An 18,774-nucleotide genomic window follows, 5' to 3' on the forward strand; every position below is an offset into this window, starting at 1 on the left:
TTGTCGTTATGTTAAGCAGGTGTTGAGAAAGCCTGCCGACATCTAGCACCTGGGAGAAGGGCGTGAGGAGGCTTTTGGGGAGACAGAGGGTGCATCCACAACTTTGGCCCTCCTTCCAGGTGTTTTGGACTTCAATTCCCATCGTTCCTAACAGCCTGTGATCTACACTATCAAATCAATGCAAATTGACATTTTCCCCCCAGTGCCATGGAATCCGAGGATTTGTAGCTTGCTGAAAGTTTGAAGGAGCAGCTTAACTTGCAATGAATCATTGAGTGTGTTTTTGGATAGTTTTACTATCTTTTACTACAGCGGTCCCTCCCCACTTCTGTGGTTTTGATTTGTGTGAGTTTGATTTAAAATGTTCTAAGAATCTAAGAATCCTTAGATCCTCCAGTGCAACCATAGACCTTCTCCCTCTCTTTTTTTCCTTTTTCCTTTCCTTCTTCCCTTGCATTTCCTCATACACCTCCCTCTCTTCTTTCTTTTTCTTTCGTTCATCTTTCTTCCCCTCCTTTCTATCCTTCTATTCTCTGTCCCTTAATCTGTCCTTTCTTTTTCTCTTTCCTTCTTTCCCTCCTTCTTCATTCCTCTTTCTTTCTTTCTTTCTTTCTTTCTTTCTTTCTTTCCTCCCTTTCTTTCCTCCCTCCCTCCTCCATTCCCTTCTTTTCCTTCTTTCTTTTTCTTTCTTCCTTTCCTTTCTATCTTTCTTCTCTCCTCCATTCCTTCTCTGTTCCTTTCTTTTTTCTTCCCCCCTTCTCTGTTCCTTTTTTGCTTTCCTCCCTCTCCCCTCCATTCCTTTCTCTTCTTTTTTTTTCTTTTTCTTCCTTCCTTTCTTCCTTTTCTTTCCTTTCCTTCTTCTGTCCTCCATCACTAATTTGGTCCTTTCTTCCTTCTTTCTTTCTTTCTTTCTTTCTTTCTTTCTGTCTGTCTGTCTTTCCTCACTTCTCAATTCCTTTTTCCTTTCTTGCCTCCCTCCCTCCTCCAGTCCCTTCTTTTCCTTCTTTCTTTCTTTCCTTTCTATCTTTCTTCTCTCCTCCATTCCTTCTCTGTTCCTTTCTTTTCTTCCTTTTCTTTTTTCTTCCCTCCCTTCTCCATTCCTTTTTTCTTTTTCTTTCCTCCCTCCCTCCTCCATTCCTTTCTTTTCCTTTTTTCTTTTTCTTCCTTCCTTTTCTTCTTCTATCCTACCTCACTTCTTTGGTCCTTTCTTTTTCTCTTTCTTTCTTTCTTTCTTTCCTCCCTTCTCCATTCCTTTTTCCTTTCTTGCCTCCCTCCCTCCTCCATTCCCTTCTTTATTTTTCTTTCTTCCTTTCCTTTCTATCTTTCTTCTATCCTCCATCCCTTCTGTTTCTTTCTTTTCCTTCTTCTTTCTTTTCTTTCTTCCCTCTCTCCCTTACACATATAACCTTTCTTTCACAGTGACATCACAGAGGGCCACTTCACCTAGCAGCAGCCTTTGTAGTACAAACAGACACACAAAATTGCATACTTTGACTTAGATAGATAGATAGATAGATAGATAGATAGATAGATGGATGGGTGGGTGGGTGAGTAGAAGGGTAAGTGGGTGGGTGGATGAATGGATAGATAGATGATAGATAGATAGTAGATAGATAGATAGATAGATAGATAGATAGATAGATAGATGGATGGGTGGGTGAGTAGAAGGGTAAGTGGGTGGGTGGATGAATGGATAGATAGATGATAGATAGATAGTAGATAGATAGATAGATAGATAGATAGATAGATAGATGGATGGGTGGGTGAGTAGAAGGGTAAGTGGGTGGGTGGATGAATGGATAGATAGATGATAGATAGATAGATGATAGATAGATAGATAGATAGATAGATAGATAGATAGATGGATGGGTGGGTGGGTGAGTAGAAGGGTAAGTGGGTGGGTGGATGAATGGATAGATAGATGATAGATAGATAGATGATAGATAGATAGATAGATAGATAGATAGATGGATGGGTGGGTGAGTAGAAGGGTAAGTGGGTGGGTGGATGAATGGATAGATAGATGATAGATAGATAGATGATAGATAGATAGATAGATAGATAGATAGATAGATAGATGGATGGGTGGGTGGATGAATGGATAGATAGATGATAGATAGATAGATGATAGATAGATAGATAGATAGATAGATAGATAGATAGATAGATAGATGAGTAGATGGGTGGATCAATGAATGGATGGATGGATAAACAGATAGATGGATAGATAGGTGGATGGGTGGATGGATGGATAGATAGATAGATAGATAGATAGATAGTATATTGAAGGCACAAGCAAGATAGATAGATAGATAGATAGATAGATAGATAGATAGATAGATAGATAGATAGCATATTGAAGGCACAAGCATTCACTCTGGAGGGACCATCCCTGCTGCAGGGGGGAAACAAACTTGGCCAGACTTGCTGTGGCTGATGGGAGTCAGAGTCCAAAGGCAATCAAAGAGCCACTCATTGGTTTCCAAAACCTGCTTCTGAGGGGCTCTTTGGCAAGAGAGCAATCCCTTCCACATTGGAGGACGCTTCTGCCTTTTGGTGGCAGCTGTTTGGGGGCTCTCTGAGTGCCGGAATATTTCGAATTCTGGTCACAGAAACAAGGGGATATTTTTAGCCCTGAATTCCCCCGTTGCTGCTGCGGCTGCCGCTTCTCCATCTACCTGCCGCGTTTGAGATAATGAATCAAAGGGGCTCAAGAGAGAGAGAGAGAGAGAGGACAGAGTCGGAGGGGGATTTAATGTCGCCAACACTATTGCCAACACTTGGGACCAGTCCAGTGTGCAGCAACTGACGAGGAGAGCGCTATGGAACCAGGCACCCCAAAGTACGGTTCAGCTCTATCTCCCCGGAGCAGCAGAACACAAGCTTTGCCCCTTCCTCCTCAATGGGGGACCCTTCCCGATCTTTAAACCCTGCTTAATATTCCAGAAGAGCAGCGTCGCTGTCAAAGTCAAGGAAAGGGGGGCTCGGAGGGCGGAAAGGATTAATCCTGGCTCCGCTCCGAGCAAAACCGGCATAATAATAATCATAATAGTAACGGCAACGAGGATGTTCCAATGGGAGAACTTGCTATTTGGTGAGAAAAGGAATGATTAAATTTGGGCTTAACGTCGCCTTGATGACAAGAGCGTCGTCGTCGTCCCCCCCCCCCCCCCCCCGCAGCCTGCCTCCTGACAAAATTGACATTCAGCTCCAGGCGCAGAGCAACTTCTCCTTGGTTCTTTAAAGAGGACGTTTCAGGAAGAAAGCAGCCCAAGGGAGCGAGGGAGACGTTCCTGTGCCCTTTCCCTGCATGAGATAAACAGATAGATAGATAGATAGATAGATAGATAGATAGATAGATAGATGGAAAAGGCTTTCTAGTTTCCAAGGTCTCCACCGAATAGACACAGATTTAAATTGCAACTCATCTCCCCTCCTGGTTTCCAAGCCCTCCTTTCAATTTCCATGCCATGAAAAGTCTAGGAGAAAGAAATAGCTGAGATCTACACTAGTTTTTTGTTTCCCTTTCCTTTTAAAGGGAGGGCTATGTTGTAGCTCAGCCTGAGACTGATGGGTTCACTGATGTTTTAGAGAGGATTGTGGGATTGCCTGTGGGATTTCCTGGGCCACAAAGTGATGAAGATTCAAGACAGGGGAATGATGCTTCTCTCTGTGAGAAATCTGACTCAGAAAGTGCAGGGCTTCAAGTTCAGCGAGAGGAGCCAAAAACAGCAACATTAGATAAGGAGTCGGGCAAAGAATTAAGTGATACAGAAAGCTCCTGGGGAAAAACACCTGGAGCAGTGGAAAAAAAGCCTCAGTCTGTAATTGGGCTTCAAGGTCTGCAAAAGGAGCCAAAAACTGCAACATTAGATAAGGAGTCGGGCGAAGAATTAAGTGATACAGAAGGCTCCTGGGGAAAAACACCTGGAGCTGCGGAGATCAACACAGCCTAAGGTAGCCACAGTTGTTGTATCTCAGGCCCTGATTTTCACGGGGCCATATCATCTGCCCTACAGGCATCGCTACAGTTGAGGTGTACAGCTTTGTTCCCATTCAGCAAAGTCTTAAGGCTCGTTGTTGTTGTCGTCTATATTCATGTTGCTTCCAACTGATGGCATCCCTAAGGTGAGCTTCTCAGGGGTTTCCATGGCCAGGTTTGTTCAGAGAGGCTTTGCCTTGGCCTTCTTCCGAGATGGGGAGCATGTGAGGCACCTATGGTGACACAGTGGGATCCCATGAAGCTGAATCCAACCCTTGGGCAGAAAGAGGTTCCTCACTCTTCGTTCTAGGCTTCCTGCTTTGGAGGAAGGAGATCCAGCACAGCTGGAAAAAAGCCTTGGTCTGTAATTGGGCTTCAAGTTCTGTGAGAGGAGCCAAAAACTGCAACATTAGATAAGGAATCAGATGAAGAATTAAGTGATACAGAAGGCTCCTGGGAAAAAACACCTGGAGCTGCGGAGATCAACATAGCCCAAAGTAGCCACAGTTGTATCTTAGACCCTGGTTTTCACTGGGCCGTATCATCTATAGCATCGCTACAGTTAGGGTGTATAGCTTCGTTCCCATTCAGCAAAGTCCTAAAGCTTGTTGTTGTTGTTGTCGTCATCCGCATTCATGTTGTTTCCAACTGATGGCATCCCTAAAGGAAGCCTCTCAGGGGTTTTCATGACCAGGTTTGTTCAGAGGGGCTTTGCCTTGGCCTTCGTCCGAGATGGGGAGCATGTGAGGCACCTATGGTGACACAGTGGGAGCCCATGAAGCTGAATCCAACCCTTGGGCAGAAAGAGATTCCTCACTCTTCATTATAGGCTTCCTGCTTTGAAGGAAGGAGATCCAGCACAGCTGGAAAAAAACCTCAATCTGTAATTGGGCTTCAAGTTCTGCGAAAGGAGCCAAAAACTGCAACATTAGATAAGGAGTCAGGTGAAGAATTAAGTGATACAGAAGGCTCCTCAGAAAAAACACCTGGAGCTGCGGAGATCAACACAGCCCAAGGTATCCACAGTTGTTGTATCTCAGGCCCTGATTTTCACAGGGCCATATCATCTACGGCATCGCTACAGTTGGGGTGTACAGCTTTGTTCCCATTCGGCAAAGTCCTAAGGCTCGTTGTTGTTGTTGTCGTCATCTGCATTCATGTTGCTTCCAACTGGTGAGCCTCTCAGGGGTTTCCATGGCCAGGTTTGTTCAGAGAGCCCCTCTGAGATGGGGAGCATGCGAGGCGCCTATGGTGACACAGTGGGAGCCCATGAAGCTGAATCCAACCCTTGGGCAGAAAAGAGTTCCTCACTCTTCATTCCTTTGGAGGAAGAAGATCCAGCACAGTTGGAGAAAAGCCTCGGGCTGGAATTGGGCCTATTTTGGGAGCATGTGAGGTGCTTATGGTGACACAGTGGGATCCCAAGAAGCTGAATCCACCCTTTGGGCAGAAAGGGGTTCCTCATTCTTCGTTCTAGGCTTCCTGCTTTGGAGGAAGGAGATCCAGCACAGCTGGAAAAAAGCCTTGGTCTGTAATTGGGCTTCAAGTTCTGTGAGAGGAGCCAAAAACTGCAACATTAGATAAGGAGTCAGGCGAAGAATGGCAGGAGTAAAACCAGAATTCGGGCCCTTCTGTTTTTGCAAGGAACAAGAAGCCAAAGTTGTATATTGCCCACACTCCTTTCTTCCTTTGTCTTTGGACACTTCAACCCTGCTTCTAAATTCTCAGCTGAAGTTGCAAGTTGGGGAGGAAAAGTTCACTTATTTTGACTGTTTTCCAATGTTTACATCCTTCGCTTCCAGGACATTTCTCCTTCTGCTCCTTGTTTTGATCTTCTTGATAACCCTGTGAAGTTGGCCGGGCTGAGAGAGGACGGCCACTGCTTTTGGGTGGGACTAGCATAGACCAAAGGCTGGCAAACTTCCCCACTTTTTGGGGGGACATGGGAACGCATTTGCCTGCCTCTCCTCCTCCATTGTGCCCCACTTAACACCCTCCTTTGCGTCTTCCCTTGTTCAGGGGCAATTGGCAAAGAGCAGGCCTCCTCTGGTTCCACTTGGCTGGGGAATGCGGCTGTCTCTCGGAAAGGCCTTTCATGAAAGGAAGCAAAGAGGGAGTGAGGAAGGAAGGAAGCTAGGGAAGAGCTGGCCCTCGACACAAGAGGCAGGCGGCTGCTTCACAAAGCTGGGAGGCGCAGTCGTGAGCGGATTAAGCGGAGAAGAGTGACGGAGCCCAAAGAAAAGACAGGAAGCGGGCGGGCAGGGGGGCTCAGAAAGCCCTGAAAGGAGCCGCAGCCCTTGGCCACAAAGGCATCTTCTCTGTGCCGCCCCACACAGGCTCCGCTCTCATCAATGGCACCCCAACTGTGGTACGGAAAATGGGATAGTGGGCAAAAAGACAAGCACGGCATAGAATCCTAGAGGCGGAAGAGACCCCAAGGGCCATCCAGTCCAACCCCCTTCTGCATTGCAGGAAGACACAATCCAAGCTCTACTAACTGAAGGCCATCCAGAGAAGGAAGGAGACTTCTATTCCACCATCGAACAGCTCTGACCATCTAATGTTGTGGCATCTCCTTTCTTGCAATCTGAATCTATTGCATCCCACAAAACCAGCTTGCCCGCCATCCTCAATGGAATCTCCTTTCTGATATTGAGACCTGGCTCTCATGTCCCTTTTCTTTAAGCTAAACAGATCCAACTCCCTAAGCCTCATGAGGATGGATGATTTCCATGTTTTGGGACTCTTTATAGTTGCCCTTCTCTGGAAACATTCCATCTTGGCCGTATCCATAGCTTGCATTTTTGTGCCCAGAACGAGACCCTGCTATTCCGGGATGAGCTCTGACCAAGCAGAACCGAGGCAGGGTATGGTTTCCCTGAGTTGCAACACTAGACTCGTCTTGATTTAGCTGAAAATGGCATTGAAAAAGCACTGGTGACTTTCTCCTGTTGTGCTCTAGAGAGTGGCCTAATCTACTGGACCTGTGCACAGTTTGGTAGCTGCAGAGTCGCAGGCAGGAAGGTGCTCCAAAGGGTCCCCCCTTCTGCACAGAGAAGCATGGGTTGCCCTCTTTCTCCCCTCTTTGGAAGGACTTTATAAGTCTTGCAACCTTAAGAAAGCTCAGAGCATTCTTGGGGATCCAGCTCACCCAAAATATTGAATTATTGCCACCTGGCAGATGGTACAGGGTGACAAAGGCAAGGACAAACAGACTGAGAGGCAGTCTGTTATGCTAGAGCTGTGGCTATGTTGAACTCCATGGTTTTGCACTGATGTGGCAATGGGGGCTGTGTGGTGGTGGGAGTGCGTTGTTTTGGTGGTGTGCGCAGGGGTTGTTGTTGTTGTTCATTTGTTCAGTCGTCTCCGACTCTTCGTGACCTCATGGACCAGCCCACGCCAGTGCTCCCTGTCGGCCATCACCACCCCCAGCTCCTTCAAGGTCAGTCCAGTCGCTTCAAGGATGCCATCCATCCATCTTGCCCTTGGTCGGCCCCTCTTCCTTTTGCCTTCCACTTTCCCCAGCATCATTCCCTTCTCCAGGCTTTGCTGTCTCCTCATGATGTGGCATTCAAAGGACTTCCGCTTTCCCTCTCGTCTCCTTCCCTCCAGTGAGCAGCCGGGCTTTATTTCCTGGAGGATGGACTGGTTGGATCTTCTCGCAGTCCAAGGCACTCTCAGCACTTTCCTCCAGCACCACAGCTCAAAAGCATCTCTCTTCCTTGGCTCAGCCTTCCCTAAGGTCCAGCTCTCACATCCGTAGGTTACTACTATGGGGAAGACCATGGCTTTGACTAGGCAATGGATCTTGGTTGCCAGTCTCTACTCTTTACTATTTTGTCGAGACTGGACCTTGCTCTCCTCCCAAGAAGGAAGCGTCTCCTGATTTCCTGGCCACAGTCTGCATCTACAGTCATCTTTGCCCCTAGAAATACAAACCCTGTCACGGCCTCCACGATTTCTCCCTCTATTTTCCAGTTGTCAATCATTCTTGTTGCCATAATCTTGGTTTTTTTGACGTTTAGCTGCAACCTGGCTTTTGCGCTTTCTTCTTCCACCTTGATTAGAAGGCTCCATAGTATAGTACTAGTAAGAGTTATATCTATATACTCACACAGGGGAAGGCATGCAATTTCGTTGTGCAATAGCACAATGACAGTAAAGCTATTCCATTGTATTCACTGGTTTTTTGAGCTGCTGCATTGCACTCTTGGCTTGTGTCCAGATTGTGGTCTAGGAAGACCACGAAACCTTTGTGCATGCAGCTGGTTCCTGGCCCTGACGCTTATGTCCATATTGTGGTCTAGGAAGACCACGAACCCCTTGCGCATGGAGCCTGTTCCTGTCTCCGACACCTGTGTCCAGAGTGTGGTCTAGGAAGACCACGAGCCCCTTATGCATGGAGCCGGTTCCTGGCCCCAAGACTAGTGTCCAAATTGTGGTCTAGGAAGACCACAAACCCCTTGCGCATGGAGCCGGTTCTTGACCCCGACGCTTGTGTCCAGAATGTGGTCTAGGAAGACCATGAACCCCTTGCGCATGGAGTCGGCTCCTAGCCCCGACACTTATGTTCAGAGTGTGGTCTAGGAAGACCACGAACCCCTTGCGCATGGAGCCGTTTCCTGGCTGTTGCAGAAGGCTTCTGTTCTGGAACGGACTCTGCGGCGGAGCATTGCCAGGAGTCCTTCTGGAGCAAAGGAAGCTCGGAGAAGGGAGGCGGAGGTGGCATTTGAGGCAGGCAGAACAGGAACATAATGTCACCAGCCCATCTCCTGTTTTCTGACAAACTGAGCAGAAGATGCTCCTGGGCAAAGAGGGGTGGTGGGCGAAGGAAGGAAGGAAGGAAAGACGGATGGAAGGAGTGTGCAAGCTGACTCACCCGGATCCTCCTCATCGCCGCCACAATCTCCACGCGGCTGTTGGGTCTTGGCACGTCCAAGCTGCCGATGTACTAAAGGAAGAGAGAGAAAGAGAGAGAAGGGGGAAAGAGGCATCACAATCAGCCACAGTCAGGACAAGGCCGGGTCCAGCTGGACTCCCCAGGAAGGAGGTATCCACGCACCCAGGAGCCCCTCTTCCCTTCCGGACCGAAGGCTGCTCTGTGCATTGATTCAGGATGCAACGTGCGGGGTTGCACGCTTAGCCTTGGACCCCTCTTCAACAGCCCCAATGGGGCAGCTTTGGATAATGCCCCAGAGGACAGGGCCAGAATCCGAAATGACAGAGCCAAAACGCACAAAATAAATCCAACAGGATACGACGCTTAGGCAGGAAAAGAAAACCCAAAACCAAGGCAGAAGAGAGTGGGGCTATTATTTCCCTCGATCTAGATCAGGCCTGGGTTGTTTTGGACTTCAACTCCCATAATTACTAACAGCCTCAGGCCCTTTCCTTTCCCCCCTCAGTCACTTAAGCTTTTCTCCTCATTGAAATGAATTAATTTCCATTCGCTTTGAGATTATCCTGCTGACCGTCCACTTGTTGCTCAGCCTGGCTTGAGGGTTGTTGTGTAGCAAAGAAGGAGGAGAACCACAACCTCTGCCTTGAGGGACAGGAGGAAAAGCAGCCCACCTGCTTCACCCCACCTGTGGCTAGGGGACACTGATGCCACTGGATTGGCTCTTGCTAGGTGAAGTGAAAAAGATCTTGGAGTCCTCGTGGACAACAAGTTAAACATGAGCCAACAATGTGATGTGGCAGCAAAAAAAGCCAATGGGATTTTGGCCTGCATTAATAGGAGCCTAGTGTCTAGATCTAAGGAAGTAATGCTCCCCATGCTCTATTCTGCTTTGGTTAGACCACATCTGGAATACTGTGTCCAATTCTGGGCACCACAATTCAATAGAGATATTGACAAGCTGGAATGTGTCCAGAGGAGGGCGACTAAAATGATCAAGGGTCTGGAGAACAAGCCCTATGAGGAGCGGCTTAGGGAACTGGGCATGTTTAGCCTGAAGAAGAGAAGGCTGAGAGGAGATATGATAGCCATGTATAAATATGTGAGAGGAAGCCACAGGGAGGAGGAGGGAGCAAGCTTGTTTTCTGCTTCCTTGGAGACTAGGACGCAATGGAACAATGGCTTCAAACTACAAGAGAGGAGATTCCATCTGAACATTAGGAAGAACTTCCTGACTGTGAGAGCCGTTCAGCAGTGGAACTCTCTGCCCCGGAGGGAGTGTGGTGGAGGCTCCTTCTTTGGAAGCTTTTAAGCAGAGGCTGGATGGCCATCTGTCAGGGGTGATTTGAATGCAATATTCCTGCTTCTTGGCAGAATGGGGTTGGACTGGATGGCCCATGAGGTCTCTTCCAACTCTTTGATTCTATGATTCTAAGTGGTCCCTCGGTGATGTCACAGGGAAAGAAAGCCGGCATGTGTAAGGGGAAGCGGGGAAGGAAGGAAGAAAAGAAAGAGGAAAAGAAAACAGAAGGAAGGAAGAGCGGGAGAAAGAAAGAGAAAGGAGTGAAGGAAGGGACGCAAAGGATAAAGGTAGAAAGGAAGAAAGAGAAAGAAGGGAAGGGTTGTTGTAGGTTTTTTTCAGGCTATATGGCCATGTTCTAGAAGCATTCTCTCCTGACGTTTCACCTGCATCTATGGCAAGCATCCTCAGAGGTTGTGAGGTCTATTGGAACTAGGAAAAAGGGTTTATATATCTGTGGAATGACCAGGGTGGGACAAAGGACTCTTGTCTGCTGGAGCTAGGTGGGAATGTCTCAACTGACCACCTTGATTAGCATTTGATGGCCTGGCAGTGCCTGGGGCAATCTTTTGTTGAGAGGTGATTAGTTGACCCAGATTGTTTCCCCTTTGTTGTTTTGCTGTTGTAATTTTAAGAAGGGAAGGGAACAGAAAAAGAAAAGATGAAGGGAGGAAGAGAAAAGGAGAAGGAAAGGAAGATGGGGGGGGGGGAGAAAAAGGAGTAGAGGGAGGGAGGGAGGGAGAAAAGGAAGGAAGACAAAGGAAAGTGGGAAAAGGTATGAGGGGAGGAAAGAAAGGGAACGAGGGAAAGGAAGAAAGGAAAAAATGAAAGGAGAAGAGAAACAATGAAAGAAAGAAAAAGGAGTGGAGGAAGGGAGACAAAGAACAAAGGTAGAAAGGAAGAAAGAGAAAGAAGGAAAGGGGGAGGGAAGAGAGAAGGGAAGGGAAAAATAAGAGATGAAGGGAGGAAGAGAAAAAGGAGAAGGAAGGAAGGGATGACAGGAGGAAAAAAGAAAAAGGAGTGAAGGAAGGAAGAAAAAGGAAAGTGGGAAAAGGTATGAGGGGAGGAAAGAAAGGGAAAGAGGGAAAGAGAAAGGAAGGAGGAAAGGAAAAAATGAAAGGAGAAGAGAGGGAATGAAGGAAAGAAAAAGGAGGCAAGGAAGACAAAGGAGGAAAGGGTATGGGCGGAAATAAGAGAAAGAAGGAAAGATGTGATTTTTTAAAATATTTATATTCCTATTGTAATGCACTTGTTATGTTGTAATTGTGTGGTGTCCTCCTTGGTGTTGGCCTCCTTGAATCCCCAGAATCAGGAGAAATAAGAGTAAATAATAATAAAAAAATAAACAAACAGGAGAGGGTCACCATAGGGATGCAGACTGGAATCCTGGACCATAATTCCAAGAGTTTGCATCCTTGCTCTGGGTGACACTCTCTCAGCCTCAAGAGGAAGACGAGATTTGAAAAGCCTCTGTCAGGAGTGATTTGAAGGCACACAGACAATGAAACGTGGCCCTAAAGGGTCTATTTGAAACCTTCTCTCGAGGGACTTAAAGGATCAGTCGCTTAAGGATCCTTTAAACCGGCACTCAAGGTGATGAAAACAGGAAGGGAAAGAGGTCCTTTGGAGGTGAAGGGAGGGGGCTAATCCAGCCGGAAGATTAAGTCGGAAGGGACCCCCAAGGGCCATCCAATCTGGCCCCCTTCTGCCAGGCAGGAAGGCATCACTGAAGCCCTCTCAACAGATGGCCAGCCAGCCATAGGATAGATATGATTGTGTTAGAGATATGCATATGATAGATAGAATCCTTCCACTGCAGGAGAGGGGATTTCACTTCAACATTAGGAAGAACCTCCTGATATTCGGAGCTGTTTGGCATAATAATAATAATAATAATAATAATAATAATAATAATATACTTTTGAATGGTGCACGCAGATCCATAACACAGTCCTAGACGCTTGGGAAGTGTTCGACTTGTGATTTTGTGATACAAAATCCAGCACAGCGATCTTGTTTGCTGTGACATACTGCGTTTTTGTGTCAGTAAAATAATATACTTTATTTATATTCTGCCCATGCCTTTGGAACTGGGCACTTCAGTCAATCTAGGGGTCATCTGCATACCCATGTTGTGGGAGTTGGAGTCCAAAACACTTGAAGGGAGGGCCCAAGTTGGCCCATGCCTTTGTCCTCTTGGAACTGGACCCTTCAGTCAATCAAGGGATCACCTGCATACACACAGTGTGGGAGCTGGAGTCCAAAACACCTGGAGAGAGGGCCCAAGTTGGTCCATACCTTTGTCCTCTTGGAATGGGACCCTTCAGTCAATCACACTAAAACAGTAGATGTGGCTCTTAATGAGACATGCCGCATTATCACAGGGTGTCTGCGCCCCACACCTCTGGAGAAATTACACTGCTTAGCCGGTATTGCACCACCTGACATCTGCCAGGAAGTAGCAGCCAATAGTGAAAGGACCAAGGCAGAGACATCTCCAGCTCATCCCTTGTTTGGGCATCAGCCAGCATGCCAACGACTTAAATCAAGGAATAGTTTTCTAAGATCTACAGAGACACTAGCTGGAACACCCCAGCAAGCGAGAGTCCAAAAGTGGCAGGCCCAAACCCAGCACCTCAATCTATGGGTGATATCAGATGAGAGACTCCCCCCTGGGCACTCAGAAGATGGGGCGACTTGGAAGGCGCTGAACAGACTGTGCTCTGGCACCACGAGATGCAGAGCCAACCTCATGAAATGGGGCCACAAAGTGGAATCCACGACATGTGAGTGTGGAGAAGAAGAGCAAACCACTGACCACCTGCTGCAATGCACCCTGAGCCCTGCCACATGATGCACAAGGGAACCCCAGAGGCACTCCAAGTGGCCAGATACTGGTCAAAGGACATTTAACCAACTACCAGATTTGCAAAATCTGTGTGTGTTTTTTTCTTTTTCTTTTTAATCTGTGTGTTTGTTTTGCTCTGTTAGAATTGTAATACAATGGTATGGTTGCTGATGACACGATAAATAAATAGTCAATCAGGGGATCATCTGCATACCCATGTTGTGGGAGTTGGAGTCCAAAACACCTGGAGGAAGGGCTCAAGTTGGCCCATGCCTTTGTCCTCTTGGAACTGGACCCGTCAGTCAATCAAGGGGTCATCTGCATACCCACGTTGTGGGCGTTGGAGTCCAAAACACCTGGAGGGAGGGCCCAAGTTGGCCCATGCCTTTGTCCTCTAGGAACTGGACACTTCAGTCCATCAAGGGTCATCTGCATACCCACATTGTGGGAGTTGGAGTCCAAAACACCTGGAGGGAGGGCTCAAGTTGGCCCATGCCTTTGTCCTCTTGGAACTGGACCCTTCAGTCCATCAAGGGTCATCTGCATACCCACATTGTGGGAGTTGGAGTCCAAAACACCTGGAGGGAGGGCCCAAGTTGGCCCATGCCTTTGTCCTCTAGGAACTGGACACTTCAGTCCATCAAGGGTCATCTGCATACCCACATTGTGGGAGTTGGAGTCCAAAACACCTGGAGGGAGGGCTCAAGTTGGCCCATGCCTTTGTCCTCTTGGAACTGGACCCTTCAGTCCATCAACGGGTCATCTGCATACCCACATTGTGGGCGTTGGAGTCCAAAACACCTGGAGGGAGGGCCCAAGTTTTCTTAGGCCTGTCCTATACCCTACTACATATTATTTACAAGCTAAATAACTGGGTGAAGGAACAAGGCTGTGGCTTTGCTTAGGAACGTCTGGACAAATTCCCTTTGGCTCCGGAACCTGGCATCGCTTTCCTGGCGAAGGCAGCACGAACAGAAAGGAGAAGGGCATGGCTGGGAAACAGATCAGTTTTGATACCAAAGCCACTAGCGCTGTTCTATGAGAATTAAGTGGATGTCTGCATATCCACGGCCTCGGCACATATAGCTAGGCCGAGTCCCCAATTAGATCTCGCAGGAAAAAACGTCCCACTCGGGACAAACAACCAAGATTAAAATCGTAATTAGTAAAAGAAATAAATAAAAAGTCTATGCAACAGGACAAACTGGTTTACACTAAGGACGAAACGCAGAGTGACCTTTCCAAGTCCTGCTTGCTGCCCAGGGGATAATCATTGGCCACAATGCTTTTTATGATGCCCCCCCCCCCTCTCCTTCAACTTCCAGACCGTTTGAGACAAACCTGTCTTGACCGCTAAGCTCAGGCCCAGCGGGGGAGACGCCAAGCGCTTTGGGAAATCCGCAGGAAACAAGCTGCCCCAAAAGGAGGAGAGCGGCCCAGTTCAAGTCCTGCTCACAAAGGCTTAGCTGGGCCTCTGTCTGGGAACCGGTTGCGAGTTGCGTTATTATTCACCAGTGCGTGCGGGAGTTGCAGCCCGGCCTTTCAAACGGCTTGGCTGGGAACTCTATTGTTGAGAAACTCTATTTTTTTTAATTATTATATATTTGTGCGTGGTACTAATTTTCAATCTGTGCCTCCTTTACATCTTTCTAAGTGGCTTTGTTGCGTTGCTATATTCCTAATTTTTCCAAATATATATATATATATATATATATATATATATATATATATATTGTGCAATACAAATTTGCAATCAGCGCACCCCTTTGAACATTTCTAACTGCCTTTGTTGTGTTGCTATATTCCTAATTTTTGAATATATGTATATATATTTATTTTTGTGCAACATAAATTCTGCCCCCCTTTTAAACCCTTCCGAGTCGTTTGTCAAAGGCTTTCATGTCCGGAAGCACTGAGTTGCTGTGAATTGTTTTCCAGGCTGCCTGGCCATGTTCCAGAAGCATTCTCTCCTGATGTTTTGTCTACATCTATAGCAGGCATCCTCAGAGGTTGTAAGGTCTGTTGGAAACTAAACAAGGAAGGGTTATATATCTGTGGAATTATGTCCCACTCTTGTCTGCTTGAGGCAAGTGTCAATGCTGCACTGAATAACCTTGCAGCTTCAAAGCCTGGCTGCTTCCCACCTGGGGGAATCCTTTGTTGGGAGGCATTAGCTGGCCCTGATGTTTTCCTGCCTGGAATTCCCCAGTTTTTTTTAGCGTTTCTCTTTGTTTACTGCCCTGATGTTAGAGTTTTTTTTCAATACTGGGGGACAGATTGTGTTCATTTTCATGGTTTCCTCCTTTCAGCACAGAAATGCTGGACCACTCTGACAATCACCATGTCAGACGACACAGGGAAGCCACTGAAATCCACAAGCGTGTAGACAATTTCAACGGAAAGGAGGAAACCATGAAATAAATAAAGAGCAACACTCAAAAAAAAAAAAAGAGGGGGGGGGGAAATCCAGACAAGACACAATCAGGGCCAGCTAACACCTCCCAACAAAGGATTCCTCCAGGTAGGAAGCAACCAGGCTGGCCTGACATGATGACTGTGAGAGCGGTCCAGCATTTCTGTGCTCTCAAATCCTATTCTGTGTCCAGGTTGAGTCTTCAAGAGCTCTGCTATAGTTAACTTCTCTAGCTGATTTAGTCTGCAGTGCCTTCCATGTTCCAGGGCCAACTAACAACTCCCAACAAAGGATTCCCTCAGGCAGGAAGCAGCCAGGCTTTGAAGCTGCAAAGCTATTCAATGCTAATCAAGCTGGCTGATTGCAACATTCACACTTGCCTTCAACAGACAAGGGTTCTTTCTCCCATCCTGGATATACATACATATATATATATATATGTATATGTATATCGATATATACACTCCACTTACCCCTGGACATATATATATATGCAGTCCACTTGCCCCTAGAGATATATATGTGTGTGTGTGTGTATATATATATGTGTGTGTGTGTATATGTATATATGTATATGTATATGTATATCGATATATACAGTCCACTTGCCCCTGGAGATATATATGTGTGTGTGTGTGTGTGTGTATGAGGCCACTTGCCCCTGGAAAAATATGTGTGTGTGTGTGTGTGTGTGTGTATGTATATATATATATGTATATGTATATATGGATATGGATATATATATATATATATGCAGTCCACTTTCTCCTGGACACACACACATATATATGTGTGTGTGTGTGTGTGTGGATGTACAGTCCACTTGTCCCTTTTCCAACAGACTTCTATGCAGATACCCTCGCTGATTGACTTTGCAGGTGCAAGGCTATTCAATGCAACATTCCTAATTAGTTGCAATATTCCTAATTAGTTAAATATATATTTCTAATGGTTGTATTAGTAATAATAATAATAATAAATAATGAAATAATAATGATAACGGTATAGAACGGGTCTGGGCCAACTTGGGCCCTTCAGGTGTTTTGGACTGCAACTCCCACAATTCCTAACAGCCTACCGGCTGTTAGGAATTGTGGGAGTTGTAGTCCAAAACACCTGAAGGGCCCAAGTTGGCCCTAGACTCATTCTAGAGGGACAACAATGCCAAAGCACTCCCTCCAAGTCCCTGGACATATCAAACCCTGCACGGCATCTGGAGCAATGGCACCCCCTGATCTGGGACTCTGCCCATGCTCAGGGGACCCCTGGCCACCCCCCAAAAGAGGGAAAAGGGGGGGGGGTCTCCCTGCTCACCTTGGCCTGGAAGACGATGCCATGCTGGAAGGCTTCCTCGCTGTGCAGGGCGGCCCCCCGCGCCTCCCCGGCCTCCTCCACCAGGTTGTAGCGGTTCTGGAGCCTGGCCGGCATCTTTCCCGGGGGGCAGGAGCCCCAAAATCCCCGCGCCTGGGCCAGGGAAGCAGCAGGCCCCGCCCACCGCCGGTGACGACACACGCCCCGCCCACCGCCGGTGACGCGCCATGCCACAGGGTGGGCGGGGCCTTCTCCCTAGGCTCCGCCCTCTTCCTAGAATAATAATAACAACAACAACAATAATAATAATGATGATGATGATGATGATGATAATAATGATAATAATAATAATAATAATAATAATAATGATAATGATAATAATGATCATAATATTGATCATAATGATGATAATAATAATAATGATGATAATGATGATGATAATAATAATGATAATAATAATGATGATAATGATGATAATGATAATAATGATAATGATAATAATGATCATAATATTGATCATAATGATAATGATAATAATAATAATGATGATAATAATGATAATGATAATGATAATAATGATAATGATGATGATAATAATAATAATAATGATAATAATAATGATGATAATGATAATAATGATAATGATAATAATGATAATAATAATAATAATACACTTTATGCTACAGTTAATCCCATAGATAATATGTGTATAGGATAGATAGAGATTCCTTCAGTCTTAAAGGGAGCTCAGAAGGCCCTCCAGTCCAGTTCCCTTCTGCAAAAAGGAAGGCACCATCCAAGCCCTCCCAACAGATGGTCAGCCAACCATAGATATGATATATATGTGTCATAAGACGTGTGTGTATATATATATATATATTCCTACAGTCTTAAGGGGAACTTCAAAGGCAGTCAAGTCCTTCTCCCTTCTGCCAAAACAGCACCATCCAAGCCCTCCCAACAGATGGCCAGTTGGCTATAGATATGATAGATATGTGTGATAAGACGCATCTATATGTTGTATATATAGATTTTTACAGTCTTAAAGGGAGCTCCTAAAGGCCATCCAGTCCTACCCCCTTCTGCCAGAAAGGAAGGCACCATCTAAGCCCTCCTGACAGATGGCCAGTCAGCCATAGATTTGATTGCGATAGACATATGTATATGATACATACAGATAGATAGGTTACTACAGTCTTAAAGGGAGCTCTAAAGCCCATCCAGTCCAACCCTCTTCTGCCAGAAAGGAAGGCACCATCTAAGCCCTCCCGACAGATGGCCAGCCAGCCATAGATATGATAGATATGTGTGATAAGTCGTGTATGTGTGTGTATTCCTACAGTCTTAAAGGGAGCTTTAAAAGCAGTCAAGTCCTTCTCCCTTCTGCCAAAACAGGAGGGCACCATCCAAGCCCTCCCAACAGATGGCCAACCATATTATAATTATATATTTATATTACATGTAATATTACTAATAATATTATAGTATAATTGATGTAGGGCAATATAGCAATATTTAAAACTGATATTGTACTATGTTAATAATATATTGTATGTATATATACCTTGTAAGCCACTCTGAGTCCCCTTCGGGGTGAGAAGGGCAGCATAGAAATGTCGTAAATAAATAAATAAACCAGCCATAGATATGATAATATGTGTGATAAGACATATGTATATGATGGCTGTATAGAATCCTACAGTCTTAAAAGGAGCTGTAAAGGTCATCCATTCCACCTCCATTCTGCCAGAAAGGAAGGCACCATCAAAGCCCTTCCAACAGATGGCCAGCCAGACATAATTATGATAAGATTTATATAGTTGCTTTGAGCCCTTTTTGGAGAGAAAAAGGAGAGTATAAAGCAGGCATGGGCCAACTTGGGCCCTCCCTCCAGGTGTTTTGGACTCCAACTCCCATAATTCCTAACAGCCGGTAGGCTGTTAGGAATTGTGGGAGTTGGAGTCCAAAACACCTGGAGGGAGGGCCCAAGTTGGCCCATGCATAGCTTAGAGGAAGTGCTTTG

The 18,774-nt window shown here is 46.2% G+C and overlaps 1 protein-coding gene across 1 annotated transcript in view; it reads right to left on the reverse strand.

Annotated features, from left to right (window-relative positions):
- Positions 1 to 16,939, reverse strand: part of LOC132763775 (carboxyl-terminal PDZ ligand of neuronal nitric oxide synthase protein-like) — a 41,210-nt gene extending 24,271 nt beyond the window's left edge. Inside the window, exons 1-2 of the mRNA XM_060757588.2 lie at positions 16,755 to 16,939; positions 8,862 to 8,933 (exon numbers count right to left, since the gene is read on the reverse strand). Coding sequence (XP_060613571.2) covers positions 8,862 to 8,933; positions 16,755 to 16,868 — 186 coding nt within the window. The 5' untranslated portion in view covers positions 16,869 to 16,939. The remainder of the gene's footprint in view (positions 1 to 8,861; positions 8,934 to 16,754) is intronic.
- Positions 16,940 to 18,774: the final 1,835 nt, after the last annotated feature.

The sequence above is a fragment of the Anolis sagrei genome, chromosome 11 (genome assembly GCF_037176765.1).
Source record: "Anolis sagrei isolate rAnoSag1 chromosome 11, rAnoSag1.mat, whole genome shotgun sequence".
Lineage (NCBI taxonomy): Eukaryota > Metazoa > Chordata > Lepidosauria > Squamata > Dactyloidae > Anolis > Anolis sagrei.